The following is a 15,252-nucleotide window of genomic DNA, read 5'->3' as shown; positions in this document are numbered from 1 at the left end:
CAGGACCAGCGCTCCCATTGCCCCCACCCTGTTGCCCACCAGCCTCCCCTGGTCCCCCTCCCGCTGCAGGGGCGAGACCTGCGCGGTGCCGACCTTACCCCTCAGCGGGGAGACGCACGCCCGGCCGCAGCCCCGCAGGCAGCACTTCTGCCCGGGGGGACAATCCCTGTCCTGCAGGCACAGCAGGAAGCACACGGCCGCTCGCTCACCATCAGCCATGGCAGGACAGAGCCCGGGCCGCGCTGGCACATGTGGAGAGAGGGCGGGGTGAGGGGCTCACCCCCTGCGGGCACAGCACCCCTCCAGCGTCGGGGAGCTGCCCTGCCCTCAGGAAGTGAGCCCCTCACCCAGCTCCTGCCCCACGGGCACAGCAGCCAGGTCCCTGTGCCCCCATCGCCGCCTGGGTCATGGCAAGGAGCAGCCCCTGGTGGGTACAGCCAAGGGGGTGCTGGCCCTGGTGGGGGGGCTCAGCTTGGGAGGGAGGGGGGGACACGTGGGGGTCTCGGCCCCACAGGGCACCGGTGGCTTTACCCTCAGTGGGCGGTTTGCAGACGTGGCCGCAGCCGGTGCTGCAGCACTTGGTGGCCCCGGGGCAGTTGCCGTCGGTGTCACACAGCTCCAGGCAGGGTCCCAGGGAGCCCCGCAGCACCACGGGGCACGCGCCGGGCTTCGCCGCGGGGCGGCGGCTCCCTGGAGACAACGGGGACCACGATGTCCAGATCCTGCTTCCCCCAGCCCTGCTCCTGCCATGGCCTCGGTCTCCATCCTGCCCCAGATCTGACCCCCATCCTGCCCCCATCCTGCCCCCTATCCTCCCTCCTAGATCCCAGTGCTGCCCTCACCCACCAGCCTCGCACCCACACCAGTCCGGCCCAGTGAGACCAGTCACAGCTCAATACAGGATGCCAGCTGGAGCAGGGAGGGACAACCATGGCTGTGGTCCCCCCAGCCCAAGTTGGGTACAGGAGGGGGAGCAGGAGAAGGGTGCAGGACGGGGTGCAGCCCCAGGGCCCACCCACCATGGGATCCCTTCTTACTGCACCCCGAGGGCCAGGGCTGTGCCCGGGCTGCGTGTGCGACACTGGGAGCTGCAGCCAGCGGCGCACGCTCCCCGGGGCCTGGACGGCTGCCACCGGCTGCACACCCGGCTGGGTACGGCTTGTCCAGCAGCACAGTCAGGCACACGCTGGTCTTCGTGGGCGAGGAGGAGCCACACTCCCACCGGTGCAGCTGCGGGGTGGCCCTGGGGTGGCCGTGGGGTGGCCTGGGGTGGCTGCAGGCAGTTGCTGGGCGGGGGGTGCGGAGCCAGTGGGCGCCCAGCCCCAGGAGGGGGATGGTGGGGCTGTACCTGGGTCCGGGGGGGTGCAGGCCAGCCCGCAGCCGGAGAAGCAGCACTTGCGGTCCCCAGGGCAGTCCCGGTCGTCGGCGCAGTGGTTGGGGCAGGCAGCGCCGCTCCTCCAGGCGCGCTTCCGTGGGCACAGGCCAGGTTTGGCTGGAGGAGAGGGGCGGTTTGGGAGCTGGCCTGGCACTGTGGCACTCGCGTCTCCCCCGCAGAGCGACGGAGGGCTGTGCATTCGTGGGGCTGCCCCGTGGCACCGCCAGCCCGGCGTGGGGACACCCTGGCTGCCTTACCTGGCTCGGCAGGCATGCAGCGGGTGCAGCAGCTGCGGGTGCAGCACTTCTCCCCGGGGCTGCACATGGTGTCATTGCGGCAGCTCGTCCCGCACCTCACCCCGCCGGCGCTGCTGGCACGGGGGCAGTAGCCTGGGCTCTCTGCAGAGGGAGATGGGCGGTGCGGCCGCGTGGCCGGGGAGCGGGGCTCGCACCGGGGGCACCGGACGTGGCCACTGGCCCCCGGCTGCGTCCCAGCCGTCACCCTGTCCCCGCGCTGGCGCCTCTCGAGGGGAGCCGGTGGTACCTGTGGTGGGGAGGAGGCAGGTCCTGACCTGCCCGCGCTGGCAGCACTTTTCGGCGCCGGGGCAGCTGTGGTCCGAGAAGCAGTACAGCCTGCTGGGGTGCGGGGGCCTGCTCCCCGCCGCCGGGCATTTGCCCCGTTTGCTGGGGGCAGGCAGGGCGGTGGGGGGCCAGTGTCCCCGCGGGGCACCGTGCGGTGCTGGGGTGATGGCAGCGCCCTGGTCCCCAGCGCGGTGCTGCTGGGCCGGTGTGGGCAACAGCTCCACAAAGAGTGCCAGGAGCCCCAGGAGGAGGGTGCGCTCACCCGGCATCGTGCTGCTGTCGGAGGGGCCGTGCTGCTGGGATTTAAACCCTGCCGGGGCGGGGGCCGGCCCAGCCGAGCTGCTCCTTTCAGGGCAGCACCACATCGGGACCGTGGGAGCGCCAGGCACGAACAATCCGACTCGGGGGACACTCCCGGGGCAGCGCTGGGCTCCTGGCCCGCGCTGACGCATCCTCCGCAGCACGCCCTTTCCAGGTCACCGGTGACCCGCGAGCGGCCGGGACTGGGGGACGTGCCGTGCTCCAGGAGCCCCGTGCCTGTGCTCCCCGACGGCGAGCAGGGATGGGACAGAGGGGAGCAGCGATCTGTCCCTGGTGCTCAGCGTCCACCCGGTCCTGGCGGGGAGCATCACCAGTCACCACTCACCTACCCGCGCACGGAGCAGGGAGAGCGGCTGCCGGGAGCCACGGCGCTGAGCCGGGCTGCACTACCAGGAGCGCGGCCCAGCCTGGAGCGGGCAGGGCAGGGACAGGGCACGGGCAGGCATGGGGCAGGGATGGGGCAGGGGTGCACAGGCTTCACTGCCTGCTGCTCCTTCAGGCTGGGGGTGCCTGGGCAGGAGGGGGTTTGGGCGATGGTCAGGCAACAGCACATGCCAGCAGCCTCCCTGTCCCCCGCCACCGCAGAGCAGAGCTCAGCTCCACTCTGGTGGGACACGGACGCAGTTGCACCGCGATGTCCCCACTCTGAGCACGTCTGCGCAAAGGTGAAGGAGCCGGCGTGCTGGGGCAGCACAGGCCATGGGGCCGTGGGGTGGCCCTGAGCAGGGGGTGCAGGCTGGGGACCCTTGGACACGGTGCAGCCAGCTGGTGCCAGCACTTGTCATGTGCAGCCCTTCCAGGCGGCACCGGTACCAGCGCCTGCCAGCAGCTGTGCCCAGCAGGATGCCCGACCAAGAGCGCAGCGGGACGGAGAGGCGGCCGCGAGCATGGCAGGGAGAGGCTGCTTTATTGGTGAGAGCGCGGGGGGCTGCGGCGCGCCCAGAGCAGGGAACCCCGGAGAGGAAGCTTGTGGCTGAAGGCTCCCAGCCAGGAGCGCAGCCGGGCTGGGGGGGTTGGTGCGGGGCCGGGGCCTGGGCGTGCAGGACTCGCGTCGGGCAGCAGCTTCCCTGTGGCCGGGCTGGCAGGAGGCGGTTGCACCTGCAAAGGGAGCAGAGGGCCGTGAGTGAGACAGGTGCACGGGTGCCATGCCGCAGGTGCTGCGGGACCCCCAGTGTTGGCGGGCACCCGACTGACCTCAGTGGAGGGGTGTCACGCAGGACACCTTGCCGCAGCCGTTCCTGCAGCACTTCTGGCTCCCGGTGCAGCTGGAGTCCGTCTTGCACTGATTCGTGCAGATGCCCAGCATGGGGATCCCCGGACTGACGGGTGGGCAGGTGCCAGGCTTCTCTGCAAGGTGAAGGGACACACCTGAGCCCTGATGGCCCCGGCACGAGGGGCAGGGCCGGCCCTGCAGCTCCCGGAGCTGTGGGCATGGCCCTGGCCCCTGCCTTTTGTGGCGGAGGGACCTCCGTGCCAGCCGGCAGCTCCCTCACCCCACAGCTCTGGCCGTTGGCGCTCCCACCAGCCTGACCTCATGGGGACATGTCGAGGGGCCACGTGGCACGGTGGTCCCCTGTGGTCCCTGTGCTTAGCCTCGCAGGCAGGGGTGTGTGGCTGGCACAGGACCAGCCACGGCACAGCCACAGCACGCAGCCCCCATGGCAGCCTCAGCCCCGCTTTCACCCACAGCAGCCGTGGACAGTCCCAGCTGTGCGCTCGTGGCACGTGGGCTCGGCGAGGGGCACGAGCCCCCCAGACAGCCTGTGCCCTGGCTGTGTGGGAGCCCTGCCCTGCCCTGCCTGCTGCTGCCTGCCACCGGCACTGGGCTCCCGGCTCTGCACCACGCTGTCCTCTGCTGCGGCACAGCCAGGCCAGCTCTGTCCTTGCAGGCGGCGATGGAGGTACCGGAGCCTTTCATTCACATCCACGTGCTTGTGGCAGGAGATGCCAAATCCTGCGCCTGCCTACCCAGGCTGCTCTCTGGCAGGACCGGTGTGGCCAGCGTACTCGGCTGGGTGGCTGTGGGGCCGTGTCCGGCGCTGGGCCGGGGATGACGCCGTTGGGAGACTCTTCCCAGGCGCGGGTCAGGACACAGGACAGTGCCCACGTCCCGGGCCGGCGGCCGCCCACGAGGCTGAGCGGGCAGCAAGGGCTGCGGGGGGGAGCAGCGCAGGACCCTGCCCCCTGCACCGGCCCCGGTGTTGCTCGGAGGTGTGTGCCGAGCTCCGTGTCGCTGGGAGGAGGAAGGGGTGAGCGCAGCGAGGGGTGAGCCCGGGCGCCGTGCCGGGAGGCCGCCCCACCGGAGCACACCCCGCGCAGCCGGGCTCCCCGCGCAGCCCCTGAGAACCGCGCTGCAGCCAGACGCGCCCAGGCCCACGGCCGCTACCGTGCCCTGGAGCCCCGGTGCCGCGGGCTGGGACGCGCCGTCGGCGCGGGGCGGCGGGGCCAGGAGCAGGAGGGAGCGTTACCGTCGGGGTTCTGGCAGGCCTTGCCGCAGGCCGCCGGGCAGCACTTGAGGGTGCTCTCGCAGTCGCCATCGGACTGGCACCCCACCGTGCAGTTCACTGCTTCCGTCGGCGGGTCCGGGCACACGCCGGCTTTCGCTGCAAGGCAAAGGCGGAAGGCGTGGGCGGGCGGCGGGGCTGCCGGCCCCGGGGCAGGGCGGGGGCTGCCGGCCCGCGGCGGGAGATGCTGCCGCCGGCCCCAGGGATGGCTCCAGGGATGCTGCTGGGCCCGGCGGCGCGCCGGCCCCCGGCCCCGGCGCCCACCCCGGCCGGTCCCGCGGCTGGGAGCGATGCCGGCCGCGGGCCCGGGGCGCGCCGAGCCCAGCCCAGCCCTGCGCTCATACTCACTGGTGACATTCTGGGCGGGTGCCGGCGGCAGCTCTGCCCAGAGAGCCAGGAGCCCGGCCAGGACGAGCACGCTGCGGGCCGTGGGCATGGTGCGGGAGCGGGCGCTGCGCCTGCGGGGCCGCCCGGCCGCCTTTAAGCTCCTCTCCAGGTGGGGCCGGCGGGCGGGAGGGCTCGGCCTTCCGGGTGGCTCCAAGGGCCGGGCAGGGCCAGGCTCCCCCTTCGCGCTTGCACAACCCGAGTATCAGGTATCTGCCGCCGCTGGCTGCCGACCAGGGAGGGGGAGCCTCCAGGAGACCGGGCGGCCGTGCCGAAAACCTGCCCGGCAGGAACAGCAGCCGGCCGCCGCCGGCCGCGGCCCCCGTGGGCCACACGCCGGACCCCGGGCGGGTCCGGGCCCCGAGCCAGCCGGGCCGCGGGGTCGTCGGGGCCCCTCGCGGGGCTCGGCTGCCGGCGGGGCGGCCGCGGGGCCGCAGCTGGCGCTGCCGGCGGGGCGCGCGGCGGCGGGGCGCAGTCCCTCCCCGCTCACACTCACTCCGCCGCCGCCCCCGCTGCGCTCACGAGCCCGAGCGGAGCCCCCGGCCGGGGCCGCCGATGCCCAGAGGCCGGGACGACCCGGCGGCGTGGCTGAGGGCTGCGGCTCGGCTGCTGCCGCCGCTCGCCCGGCTCCTGCTCCAACCACTTGTTCTCCTCCAGCTTTCGCTCCTCCACTGAAGGGCCCTCCGGGCTGCCTGCGCCTCCGCCCCGGGGCTCCCCCGTGCCTCCCCTGCAGCCTCGAGAGCTCCTCTGCCCGGCTGCAGCCTCGTCCCGCAGCCCCCGCCATCCTCGCGCCTCCGGCAGCGCCGGGGATGCGACCCGGACCGTCCGGCAGCGCCGGTTGAGCGAGCGGCTGGCAGGAGCGAGCCACCGGCGTGCTCTGGCTGCGGGCCCGGCGCGGCGGGGCATGGCCGTGCCGGGGGCCGCGCTACCGCAGACCCCCGCGGCCCGGCAGCTCTCGGGGATACCCCTCCCGCGGCACACGCACTGCCCGCCGGCAGGCCAGGATGCTTCGCCGCGCCTGGCAGCGCCGAGCCGGGGCTTGTTTGGAACGGGCCAGCTAGCCCAGCGGCCCCGAGCAGCCGGCGTGGCTGCGCTGCTCCCGCCAGCGTCGCGGCTCTGCCCGATCCGTCTCCTCCGCGGGCTGCCAGCGGCAGCGGAGCTGCCCAGCCCCGCACCGGGGACCCAAGGACCCCAGCCCCTTTGCTCGCGGCTCCCAGTTTCGACCCAGCACCTTGGGTCATTTGGCTGCTGTCGCAACGCAGTTCCCTGCGCGTGATGCTGATGCTGCCTGGCCAGGGGGCATGGGCTGGACCCCTCTGCTGGGAGACAACCCCAGAGCATCCTGGCTGCTGGGCCCCATCCTGGCATGGTCACAGGCTGAGCCTCTCCTGCACGGGGAGGAGGTGAGACCTGCCCCGTCTGCAGTGACGTGCCCTCCAGGGGCAGCCCCTGCTCCGGGCTGGAGCATCCCGCAGCCCTGCGTGGGCCAGGGGTGTGTGGAGCCGGGGCCATGGTCCTGCCCCGAGTTGTGAGCCTGCGTCTGCTCTACCGGGGTCCATCTCAAGGTAATTTAACCCCACAGTCAACAACGCAGCACGCAGCGGAGCGCAGTAAATCAGTAACTGTTTGCCTTTGCCTGCAGTCCCCTCCCCAGCACGGGTGTTTATGCAGGAACAGGAGCCGGTGCGGATGGCCCAGCCACTGCTCTGCACTTTGCTGTCAGCAGCGGGAGCTGACGCATGGGGCGGCGGGGAGAGCGTCAGGGCGGTGGTGGGGAGAGCATCAGGGCAGGCCTCGTCCCTGCACCCTCCAGGCTGGGGTGCTCGGCAGCTGGGTGCTGGGGAGCTGCCGGGGAGGCTGCCAGGGCCTGGCCACGCGCGGGCTGGCTGGGATGCTCCTGCTCTGCCTGTGCGGCGGGGCCCCACTGGGGACAGCGCTTCAGGGAACTGGGCTAGGCTGGTGTTTCCAGCCCGGGGCTGATGCTGGGACTCCCTGCAGAAAGGCGGCTGTTGTGGCCTGGTGGCCCCAGTGCCGGGGCCAGGACACGCTTCTCCAGTGGCCGGGGCAGGATGGGGGTGGCGGTATTGGCTGGCACTGGGATGGAGGCAAGGGGGCCACGTTGGCCTTGCCTGTGCCGTGCAGGGACAGCGCCCACCCGGACCCAGCAGCGGCTTTCCTGCTGGTGCCGTCCCCACTGCCAGGGCAGGGCTGCCCCGGTGTCCCGCCGAGACTGAGCCGCTGCTCCTGTGCCGGCGCTGCCTTTGAGGGCCATTGCCCTGTGCTGGCCCTGTCATTGCTCTGCCCCAGCCTGCGGGATGTCCTTGGGGCTGGTGGGGAGCTGCCAGAGCTGGGAGGCTGCGAGCGCGGGTGCCAGCATCCGGGCTGTGCTGGAGCAGCTGTACGGGAGCAGACGGGAGCCCAGAAACGAGCTCACGGCAGGAGACAAGGGGAAACCACAGGGGAAGGTGGAGCTGCGGGGCACAGCGTGGGTGTTGGCGGGTTTGCCCAGGGCTGTGCCTTGGCCCCCGCGTGCCGGCTGGCTGCCGAGCAGCCGATCCAGCTGGAGCTGCCCCCAGCCAGCCGGAGCAGCCGGAGAGGCACGGAACGTGCTGCCGGCACGGCCAGTGGCTCCAGCCCATGCACTCGGCGTCGCTTTCCAGGAGACACAAATGCTTTGGCTCCCGTCCCCAGTGTGTGACATTCGGGATGCTGCTGTCCCCTCCCCGGCTCTGCCAGGCGCTTCCTCGACAGAGGCCGAGGGTGGCTGTGGGGAGTGCGGGGGCCACCCCTGTGCCAAGGCACGTCCTGGGGGAGAATCCTGGCTGAGGACACAGGATCAGCAGCCCCGAGCCCGACCCCAAAGGCTCTTCCCTGCAACATCCCTGCGTGGCAGTGCCCGCCGCCGCTGAGCCCAGTCACGCTGGCTGCGCCCAAGCCCCAAGTCACAGGGTGACCGCGGCCCTGTTGTGGCAGCAGGGAAGGTGCTGGAGCCACATCTCCCCCCAGCCGAGGAAGAGCAGCCCGTGATCGAAAGGGGAGTGTTGCTGGGCCAGGCAAGGTGCCACCGGGTGGCTGGACAGCTTCTTGCTGCCGGCACGGAGCGGGGAAAGCAGGGGGCAGCGAGAGAGAGGGACGCCCCTTCCTCCAGGCGACATGTGGCCCTGGCAGGCGGCTCGGGGCTGACGCATGAGGAATTACCTGACCCCTCGGGGCCCAGCCCTGCACCCCCAGGCCGGTGCACCCTGTGGGCAGGGGGGCTGCCGGGCCCTGCTGCCACCAAGCCTCCCTGCCTGCCCGCACTGCCCGTATGGCGCACACCTCGGCGGCCCCTCCCTGAGCTCAGAGCCGGAGTCCCGTGGCTCCGGGGCAGTGTGTGGGGTGCCCCGCAGCCGGGGAAGCGCCTGGCTCTGTGCTGGTGCGATTGCTCTTACCTGCCTACCCCGCATGAGACCCCTGGCCTGAGCCAGCCCCACAGTTCCCCGAGAGCTGGCGGGACACGGCCGCCCCACGTCCTCCCCAAGCACTCACCCGTGCCCCTGGCCGCCATGGTCGGCTGCAGCTGGGCGCACAGGGCGAGGATGCCCACGAGCAAAATACCAGCGGTCTTCATGGTGCTCCCCGGATGGCCAGCGCGGGTCAGTGGGGGTTTATATCCACGCGGGGCTGGGGAGGGGCCACCGCACGCATAACCTTCGGATGCCGAAACTCCCGCTGCGTTGCACAGTTGTGCCCGAGGCAGCGACAGCCCCACGACGTGTTATTACCTGAGAAATCATTTACCACGGCCCCGTCCCAGCCCCAGCAGCCAGGCTGCAGCCATGTTGGCACCCAACAGCACCTTCCCTGCGGAATGGGAGATGTGGCCACAGCCAGGGCCAGCTGCGGGGCCACGGGCAGCCCAGAGGAAGGGGCTGGAGCTCTCTGGCTTGGGACAGAGGGGCAGAGGGGACAGGAGGGAGGCTGGTACGTCCGGACTGGGCTGGAGGGTGTGGATGGGACTTTCCTCCAGCGGCTGCAGGAGCCAGGGGTGCTGGGGGAGGCCCACAGGCGAGGGGCAAGGGTCTCCTCACCGAGTGGTGGGATCGACACTGGAGATGGCAATCGCTGTCTGGCTGTGACAAGCGATGAGATGAGTTAATGTGGCAGAGACCCGGGGGGACTGAGCAGGAGGGATGGAGATCTGGGGGTCTGTCCCCAGCCACGCCTGCCTCGGAGACCTGCCACCTGCCTGCCCCAGTCCCGGCCTGGTGCCCGCATCCTGCTGCGCCTGCCCTGGTGACAGCTGGCCAGGTCCCCGCAGGTGAGTGTGGCCCTGAGGGGACCAGCGCATGGGAAGCCTGTGCGACGTGCCAGGCTGGGCGCACCCGCTGCCCCGCACAATGCGCCGAGCTCCATTCCTGTGCGGGGACAGGCGGGAGGCTGGGTGCCGTCACGTCGGCCGGCTGCAGACGCATCCTGTCAGACGGGGTGGCCAGGTGCTTCGGTGTGGTCAGCGCCGGGGCTGCCTCTCACCCGCCGCGCACCAGCACCCGTGGGAGGTGGCCCTGGGTGGGGTGGGGACGCCCAGGGTTAACGGCGCGGGGAGGTTGCAGAGAGCCCGGCACAGCCAAGCGTGCGAAGGGTGACCGCGCCGGGGGCGAGGTGTGCTCTGTGCCCGTGAAGACCCCGCGCTGCTGCTGCTGCGGCTGCTGCGCCGTGGGGCTCCACCGAGTGGGACCTTTGCTCCCTGCGCCCCGTCCCACACAGTGCAGGGTCATGGCCGGGGGTCTGCACCGTGGCACCTCTCGCTGCTGAGTGCGGCCATGCCAGCACAGCTTGCCGTGTCGCGCCGAACGGCAAAGGGTATGGGCAGGTGCTGCCGGCAGGCTGGGCAGCAGCAGCCTGGCTTGCTGGGCGCAGGGGGGCTGTCAGGGCTGCAGCCAGGCGCGGGGGCAGCCGGTGGCCACGGTGGGTGGAGAGGGGCAGGACCTGGGTTTTCAAGGGGCTGGTGGAAGGGGCTCGTCCTCCACCGGAGCTGGAGACGGAGAGAACAGCCCCAGCCGGGGTCTCGGTGTGCGGGGAAGGACCCTCCCTGCCCGGGAGTTTGTCGCAAGGCCAGCCCAGCTGGAAGCAGGCGACTTAGTGCTGAGGCTGACGTGACCTCTGTGGTCTCCTACGGGGTTTTACAGCTCAACGATCGTATTTCCCCGCTTGGAAATTCCTGTTTGCGTCATCCTGGCTGCAGGTGGCCAAATGTACTTGTTGCTTCAGAAACTCTGGGTCTGGAGAAGAGAGAACCTCCAGCAAGAAAGCCGGGGCTGCGAAAGCAGTGCCGTCCCTGGTTTATGTGCCTGGGGCCCCCCTGAGCGACGCCGTTGCCGCGACGTGGCGTGTGCCGCGGTGTGGCGGTGGTGATGAGGGCAGTCACCGGCCTCTCCTGAGCAGTGCCGGGTCCTTTGGCTGCCGCTGGTGGCTCCTCGCTCCACTTCAGCCTCGTGCCCTTCCTCCCCCGGCTGTCACATGCCCGGCATGTGTTATGGCGCGTGTTACGGCGCGTGTTATGACGCATGTTATGGCGTTTGTTACGGCACATGACACGGCACGTGTTACCGACGTGTGTTATGGCGTGTGTTATGATGCGTGTTACAGCGTGTGTCACAGCGCGTGCTACGGTGCGTGCTGTGTGCCGTTGATGCCGTGCTTGAGTCCTGCGGGCACACGGCGGTGACAAGCCTGGCGCACGCTCCTGCCGCCGTGCCCCGGCTGTGGGGAACGGACCCCGGCCGCTGCCGCCCCCTCCCCTCTGTGCCGCCCCCCCGCCCCGGTGCCGCACTGCTGCCGGGGCTGGGGCTGCGCGGCTCCCCCGTGGCCCCCGCTGTCTCGCGGCTCGTGGGCTCCGTGGGCCGCGGGGCCGGCGGCGGGGCGGCGGCCGGCAGAGGAGGCTGTTGCTCCGTCAGAGCGGCCCGGCCCGGGCCAGAGCGGAGCGGGAGCGGGCTCCGCCGGGCTCGGGCCGTGCCGGTCCCAGCCCCAGCCCCGTTCCCAGCCCCATTCCCGGAGGCGGGGACCGGCGCGGGGCCCTGCGCCCGCCCGGGCCGGGGCCGGGTTCCCGGCCGTACTTAAGCGGGCGCGGGCGGCGCGGGGGCAGCGCCATGAAGCCGGGGCTGCTCCTGCTGCTGGTGGCCCCCCGGGCCCCCTCGGGCCGCCGCCTGCCAGGTGAGCCTCGGCCCGGGGCCCCCGCCCCGGGACCCTCCCCGCCGCCCCGCCGGGTCCCCCAGCAGTTTCTGCCCCTCGGACCGGGGCACCGGCTGCGGGCGGGGCTGCCCCTGAGCTCTGCCCCGTGGGGCCCCCGCGCTGCTCCCGTGGACGGGATGCGCAGCCGGCGCCGCCACGCGAGGGCCGGCGTGGGCACCCCCCGCGCCCGCTCCCCCCAGCTCTCAGGCCCCTGAGGCGGGGGGACACGCGGGTGCCCGTTGCTCCCTGCCTGCGAGCGCTGGGGGTGGGCACCCCGAGAGGGGGGGACGGGAGCGGGCAGGGGCCGGAGGGGCTCTGACCTTGCTGGGCTTCCCCAGCCAAGGGGGGCTTCTGCCCGCGGCTGCCCCCCGGCGTGGTCACCGTCTGCCTGGTGGAATGCGGCTGCGACAGCGAGTGCCCGGGCAGCCAGAAGTGCTGCGGCATGGGCTGCCGCGTCCGCTGCACGCCGCCCCTGCCAGGTACGGGGCTCGGGGGAACGGGGCCGGGGCCGGCACAGACCCCGCCCGTGAGCCCGTCTCCTCTGCCACCCGCAGCCAAACCGGGGGTCTGCCCCACGAGAAGGGCGCTGCAGAGCCTCGCCCCCTGCAACAGCTCCTGCAGCGGCGACGCCGACTGTCCCGGCGGCAAGTGCTGCTTCACCGGCTGCGGCCGCGGCTGCCTGCCTCCGCACCGGGGTACCGCGCTGCCGCCCGCCGCCCCCGCCCGGCTCCTGCTCCCCTCCACGGGCCCGTGTCCCCGCGCGACATCTGTCACCTCCCGCCCGCGCGTGGCCCGTGCAGGGGGCTTTTCCTACGACCCCGCCGCGGGCACCTGCCAGCCGTTCATCTACAGCGGCTGCGGGGGGAACGCCAACAACTTCGGGACGGTGGAGGAGTGCCAGCGGGTCTGCCAGCGACCGGGTGAGAGGAGGGGCCGCACCGGGCCGAACTGGGCCAGATTGGGCTGCCCCTGCCCGGGCAGAGGTGGGGGCCAGGCAGGGGGTGGGAGTGCGGAGCCGCGCTGCCTGCAGCCGGACCCCTGGGCTCTGCCGGGGTCCCCACGCAGCAAGGGCAGCCTCCCCGCGGCAGGGAGAGCGGCAGCACCCCACATCACCCCGGCACGCGCTGTGCCTGCACCCCAGCACACTGCGCAGCGGCCTCCAGGCTTCACCCAGCCTGCGGCTCCGTCCTGGGAGCTGGCAGTGTCTTTGCTGGCGCTGCAGCGTCAGTAATCGTGGCTTTGCAGCCTGGTTATCAAATTGGGAAACCGGACCACCGAGGCGCTCAGCCTGCCCGGGCGGGGGGAGAAGCCTGCTCTTGCAATGTCCCTTCCCAGGTCTTGGCCGAGTGCGTTTGGCACAGGGCGTGCAGTCGGGAGAGCCGGTGGCTGGCGGGGGGCCCTGGCACCGTGTGGGCACTCGCCCGGTTGTGACACGCCACACTTCCGAGTGGAGCCGTGGGCAGCTGGGGCCGTTGGTGGCCAAACGGCCACCGCAGCTGCTCGGCTCCCCTGGCACGGCGGTTGGGCCTCCCTGCAACACTGGAACCCGAGGGCTGCTCCCAGCTGTGCCACCTGCCTGGGGGTGCGGGCGGGGGGCAGCCCATGCCTAGGTTGGGGGGCAGATGCTGGGGGGGTGAATGCACTGGTGCGAGCGGAGCAGCTGGATGGGGCCAGCTCTGCTCTGCTCCCCAGCGCCAGCACCCCCTCCTCACCGTCCCCTTTTGTCCCCCAGGGAGAGCCCAGGAGTGACCCCGAGGAGGGGCTGGGGACCGGGGTCTGCGGCAGTGCTGGCCACCACGCTCTGCCCCATGCAATAAAGCCGCCAGGACACCTGGCTTGCAGCAGCCCAGTCTCCGTCCCTCCTGACCCCCAGCCCCACATGCTCCCCAGGGCCTTCCCAGTTCCCTTCCTGGCCACATCCATTGTGCTGGAGCTGCGAGCCCAGACCCTGCCCGAGCCTGGGGACCCTGTACCCAGCATGTGGGGCGCAGGCTTGCTCATGGTGGCAGGTGGCCCCAGCCAGCCCCTCGCCCCCCAGCTCTCAGCTCACCCCTGCAGTGGGAAGCCAGTGCAGGGAAGCCAGTGCAGCCCTGGTGTGAAATGTCCCTGGTGTGAAATGTCCATCCCGGACACGGCCCCTTCCCTGCTCTGCAGGGGCCCTGCAGCAACAGCCCACAGCCGCTGACTCCCAGCCCCCCATCCACCTGCCCCCCGCGATTCAGCTCTTGGGGGTTACGGCACTGGCTGCACTAACGTGGCGCGGAGGCCGCTGCTCCGTAACAGCTCCAACAGCTCCTATCGGTAACCGCTGGCCGCCGTGAGACCGAGATGGCGGCGTGGGGGGGGCCAGGATGGTGACGGCCGCCTGCGGGCAGTGGCAGCCCCCGCCCGGTGCCATGCGGTGCAGCCTGGCTGGCGGCACAGCCACGCTTGGCGTGCCGGCTGGCGGCACGGGGAAGGTGGCCTCCCAAAATGGGGTTTTTATTACAGCCATATATCACTGCGGCGGCCTGATGCGGGCAGACGGCAGTGATTTTTCTTCATGGTTTACAGACAAATGAGGGGAGGGAAAATTGATGTGAACTTTGCTATAGCGAGAGGTCGGGCGCCGGGGGGAGCTGGTTATGGATGAGCTGGGGACTGCTGGGGCCGCCTGCCCCCGGGCCCTCCCTTTGCCCCTCTCCGGGCTGGATGGATGGGAGCACCAGCAGCACCAGGACCGGGAGCATTGCGTCCCGCACTGGGACCGTGCTGCTGCTCTGGGGGACTGGGCAGGGGGCTCCCCCTTCCCCAGCCCCCCCCGCGCCTGCAGCATGGCCCAGAGCGGGCAGCTGCACCCGCTCCTCGTCGGCGGGATGCTCGGAGAGACGTTTGCCGCTGGCGGGGAGGACCACGCGGGCAGGGTTGTTAATTCCAGCGGACGTTCATTAGCGCGGCTGGATGTGCAGCACCGGGCAGGCTGCCGCCACCGGCCTCTGGTGAGATCTCGACCGCTTTCACCACAATCAAAGTTGCCTCCAAACGCCACGGTCCTGCCCCGTGTAAGATAAGAGTTAATACCCCCAAACAGTGACTATCAGCTTCTCCATAAGGGCCATAAATATTAATACAATTCTAATTAGTTCCTTTAAATACATCGCCTAAATGAAGCGCTTTCCCGGCAATAGATCAGCCGCGGTTTGGCACCCAGCTCACGTCCATCAAACAGATCCCGAGCTGTCCCCGCCTGCCCCGTGGCCAGTCCCGGCCTGACAGGGTGGGACCCACGGCAGCCCGGGGCTGTGCCGTGCCGTGCCGTACCGCTGTGGGGGCTGGCAGTGCTCTCGCTTCGGGAGTTTCAAGCTTCGGGATGGGGAAAGGCGAGTGGGTTTCAGGGCTGGAGGAGCCGCGAGCCGTCCAGCGCTGGGAGGGTTGCCGGTGCTCGCCGTGGCGGTTTCCCGCCGTGCACGAGGGCTGTCCCGGGAGCTGCCGTGTGACGTCGGTCCTTGGTTCCAGCGGCCCCTTCCTCCTGCGCCAGCAGAGCTGGGGGGACTGAGCCCCATCCCCTCCCGAGGGGGCTGGGGAACCCGCGGCGCGGCACGGCACGGCCGGGACATTTTCAGGGTAAAAGCCTGGGGCTCCAGCACCGTCTCTGATCCCACACCGTGAGGACAGCCGGCGCTGCTGTGGGATCCTGTTGAGTGACTGCAAGAGCGCGGTTTGAAAGCGCCTGATAAAACATCTCCTAAGGACCCCACAGTCACAGATATAAAAATAAACCGACCATGACATCCAGAAGAGGAAAGGGAGCCCAGGCTTCACTGAAAAAGCAGAAAGTGCCCTGTGACCTTAATCAGGAGTAATATTGTTAATGGGTTTCCCCAGGTGCACCCAGATT

The 15,252-nt window shown here is 71.0% G+C and overlaps 2 protein-coding genes across 2 annotated transcripts; one reads left to right on the top strand and one right to left on the bottom strand.

The window, feature by feature from the left end:
- Positions 1-1,178: 1,178 nt before the first annotated feature.
- LOC147598769 (uncharacterized) lies at positions 1,179-13,219 on the top strand. The gene is made up of 4 exons (XM_086760677.1): positions 1,179-1,224; positions 11,714-11,854; positions 11,930-12,295; positions 13,108-13,219. Exons 2-4 carry the CDS (start codon positions 11,818-11,820, stop codon positions 13,122-13,124), a joined length of 420 nt encoding a protein of 139 aa, XP_086616803.1. The 5' UTR covers positions 1,179-1,224; positions 11,714-11,817; the 3' UTR covers positions 13,125-13,219.
- On the bottom strand, positions 3,168-5,232 carry WFDC3 (WAP four-disulfide core domain 3). The gene is made up of 4 exons (XM_086760679.1): positions 5,130-5,232; positions 4,746-4,880; positions 3,472-3,624; positions 3,168-3,375 (listed from the first exon to the last, which is right to left on the bottom strand). The coding sequence occupies exons 1-3, from the start codon at positions 5,215-5,217 to the stop codon at positions 3,473-3,475; spliced, it is 375 nt and encodes a 124-aa protein (XP_086616805.1). The 5' UTR covers positions 5,218-5,232; the 3' UTR covers positions 3,168-3,375; position 3,472.
- Positions 13,220-15,252: the final 2,033 nt, after the last annotated feature.

This window comes from Chlamydotis macqueenii, chromosome 16, assembly GCF_036417535.1.
Source record: "Chlamydotis macqueenii isolate bChlMac1 chromosome 16, bChlMac1.mat, whole genome shotgun sequence".
NCBI lineage: Eukaryota > Metazoa > Chordata > Aves > Otidiformes > Otididae > Chlamydotis > Chlamydotis macqueenii.
Note: the sequence above shows the minus strand (reverse complement) of the source record. Positions and strands in the feature narration are given on the sequence as shown.